The 3,089-nt window shown below is 41.9% G+C and overlaps 1 protein-coding gene across 1 annotated transcript in view; it reads right to left on the bottom strand.

The window, feature by feature from the left end:
• The window catches only part of LOC111648992 (cilia- and flagella-associated protein 206), a gene marked incomplete at its 3' end in the record, with an annotated part of 8,886 nt that extends 7,347 nt beyond the window's left edge, over nucleotides 1–1,539 (bottom strand). Inside the window, exons 1-3 of the mRNA XM_087171813.1 lie at nucleotides 1,385–1,539; nucleotides 1,048–1,131; nucleotides 373–463 (exon numbers count right to left, since the gene is read on the bottom strand). Coding sequence (XP_087027939.1) covers nucleotides 373–463; nucleotides 1,048–1,131; nucleotides 1,385–1,492 — 283 coding nt within the window. The remainder of the gene's footprint in view (nucleotides 1–372; nucleotides 464–1,047; nucleotides 1,132–1,384) is intronic.
• Between the last annotated feature and the right edge of the window lie 1,550 nt (nucleotides 1,540–3,089).

The following is a 3,089-nucleotide window of genomic DNA, read 5'->3' as shown; positions in this document are numbered from 1 at the left end:
AGAGAGAGAGAGAGAGAGAGAGAGAGAGAGAGGATGACAAAGCGCCACAGGCCACAGACAATAAATCTTATTTAGTCTTCACACAGAGCACAGCCTCCGTCTGGAATTCCCAAGAGTTTAGTCTTTATTTACTTCAACTCCAGAGCGGACGGAGATCTGCACTCCACTAAGAAGTGGTAGAAGTACCATCAGTCAGTCAGTCGGTTAGTCAGTCAGGGACATTTGCGATTATAGGCCTGGTCCTTATGTTGTGGTCCAGTCAAAAATTGCTTTAATCAGTGCGACAACAAATTCACTCAGTTTGTGTACCAGTCAGAAACGGTCAGTGCAGCAGCAGAAGACATTAGTATGAATGTAGTGTTTCTTACTTACGTCGAGAGGAGTAATTCAGATCAAAATACACCTGCATTTTGATGGTGTCAAGGGACGGGCTGCAATCCTCCATGAGTCTATCCAGACACAGCTGTGAGACATAAAGCAGATGGACTCACCACACTGAGCTCATATCGTCTGTATTTATCATAAAAACTTTATAAATGTTTCTGTTATAGACTAAATCTGTTTAAAGTTGGCTAATTATAGACTAACAGTAAAGAAATAAATTCAGCATTTCTCCGCAGAGTTTTATACAGTGTGGGGACAGCTCACTGCATCGAAATGCTTTCTATCATCATGTTGCAAAATAACATTTACAGACATTTTATTTAGCCTTTAACAGGGTAAGCAGAACACAAAATCTTTTAATTTAAAAACAATTTAATAGTTATAGTAAAATACATTTGATGTGTGGCCTCTGGTCAAAATATTAAGGTGGGGGCTTATTTCTAAAACCCTGACTATGGCCTAACTGATTACAAAATAAATGTACATAATAGCTACTAACATAATTGTGTAAAATTTGTCTTTTTTTTTAATATATTTTAGATATAATATTTCTAGAATATTAGCTAAGTCTAACAACATCAAAATGCATTTCAACATACTGACGAACATGAAAAGTTGGTTTCCACAGAGCTAAGAAAAAAAACTATAGTTACAGTAACTGACCTCCTCCAATTTCTGGACATCTTGTTTGGTCAGCGTCCGGTCAACATTAAATCCATGTCTCGGGTCGAGCACAACAGATTTCACCTGAAGATATTGAAAAAGAAAAAATGGAGCTCAGTCACCCAGGGCTGCCAGTCTGGGTTCAAAGACAACAGTACAGTATTTTAGTCCCAGAAGATCCAAATATGACTGACTATATAATAATATGACTGTATTCAGAGGAGTTAGGAACTACTTTCTGTCTACCCTTGTTACAGCGTGTGAATAAATGATGGCGCATTAACATCTACGGTTAGTTAGCTAGCTAGCTAGTTTCAATTTAATTGGGGTTACTGACCATGAAAGCCGCCAGAGTGTCGGACACAACATGTCCCCTCTCAGCGCACTGCTGCACTATTTCACGGATAATGGTTTTAATCACACTCTCTGCGTGAGCACGAGACATTTCTACCGACAGAAAGTACGTAACTCTCTCTTAATTATAGTTCAATGATACAGCTTGCTACAGCCACGGCAGCTTGTTGATAGCCTGGTTGCCATGGTAACATGGAACGTCATAGTGTCCGCTAGGCAAAGGTAGAGTCTTTGAATAGAAGGTAGAAACTTGAAAAGCCTTAAATATTTTCCTTCAACAACTTTGTTTTCTTTCACGGTGCCCCTATGTATATAGTTTGGGTTTGTCCTTTTGAAATATATTAGTTTATTATTCTTGTATCAACACCCTTATTTACTGTATATGTTGCATTTATTTCCTTCTTTTATTGTGTTTGTTTTATTTGTAGATAGATAGATAGATACTTTATTTATACCGTAGGGGAAAGTCATGTGTCCATTAGCTCACTGTTGATAATAATAATAATAATAATAATAATAATAATGATAAAAACAGTTAGATTAGTCCACATCCTTTGGCTGAGGTGTTGTAGAGCCTGATGGCAGTGGGAACAAAGGATCTCCTGAACCTCTCTGTTCTGCAGCACAGTGAGATGAGACGATTGCTGCAGCTGTAGCTGCTTCTCTGTCCTGCCAGAATGTTGTGGAGAGGATGGTTGATATTGTCCAAGATGGCCTCCATCTTACATTGCATGTGTCTCTCTACAACAGTCCTGAGTGAGTCCAGACTCCTGCCAAGCACAGACCCAGCCTTTTTGACCAGCTTGTCCAGTCTCTTTGTGTTCATGTCTTTAACAGCCTCGGACACACACCATCCAGGCCTGTTACCTTTCCAGGACGTAGCCTCTTGAGCTCCGCCCTCACCTCCTCGGCTGTAAAGGACAGGAGACTTGACCCCAGTGTGGAGGGAGGGAGGTGTAGCTGCAGTCTCAGGTTGTGGAGGAGATGCCGTAGGAGAAGCTGCAGCTGAAGCAGTGGGAGAGAGAACAGGTGAGGCTGTGTCAAACCTGTTGTAGAACAGGTTGAACTCATCGGCCTTGTCCACATCACCTGATGTTGCCTGGCTGTTCTTGTCCTTATAACCAGTGATGGTCATTATCCCCTTCCACACCTCTCTGGTGTTGTTGTTCTGCAGCTTCCACTCTACTTTCTTTTTGTTGTCCTCCTTCGCCTGCTTTAATCTCCTCTTCAGCTCATGTTGCACACACCTGAGCTTCTCCCTGTCTCCATCCCTGCAGGCCTCCTTTTTCTGGTTGAGGAGGGTCTTGATGTTACTGGTGATCCAGGGTTTGATGTTTGGAAAGCAGTGTACAGTCCTTGCTGGTATTACAGTGTCCATACAGAAGTTAATGTAGTCCGTGGTACATTCGACCATTCTATCAAGGTCAGGGTCCTTGCTTTTATCATTTTCCTGTGACTCCAACAGTACATTCCAATCTGTTCACTCAAAACAGTCTTTTAGAGACTCCCTGGCCTCCGGGGTCCAGTTCCTGAATGAGCGGGTGGTTGCAGCCTGCCTCAGTACACAGGGCTTGTAGGAAGGCTGAAGAAAAACCAGATTATGATCTGATCTGCCAAGTGGTGGTAGAGCTGAAGCAGTGTAGGCCTCCTTTACATTTGCATACAACAGATCAAGTGTCTTATTTTCC

Source organism: Seriola lalandi, unplaced genomic scaffold, assembly GCF_002814215.2.
Source record: "Seriola lalandi dorsalis isolate HSWRI2012SDOR001 ecotype SW California unplaced genomic scaffold, Sedor1 jcf7180002049776, whole genome shotgun sequence".
Classification (NCBI taxonomy): Eukaryota; Metazoa; Chordata; class Actinopteri; order Carangiformes; family Carangidae; genus Seriola; species Seriola lalandi.
This window is presented reverse-complemented; position numbering and strand designations above follow the sequence as displayed.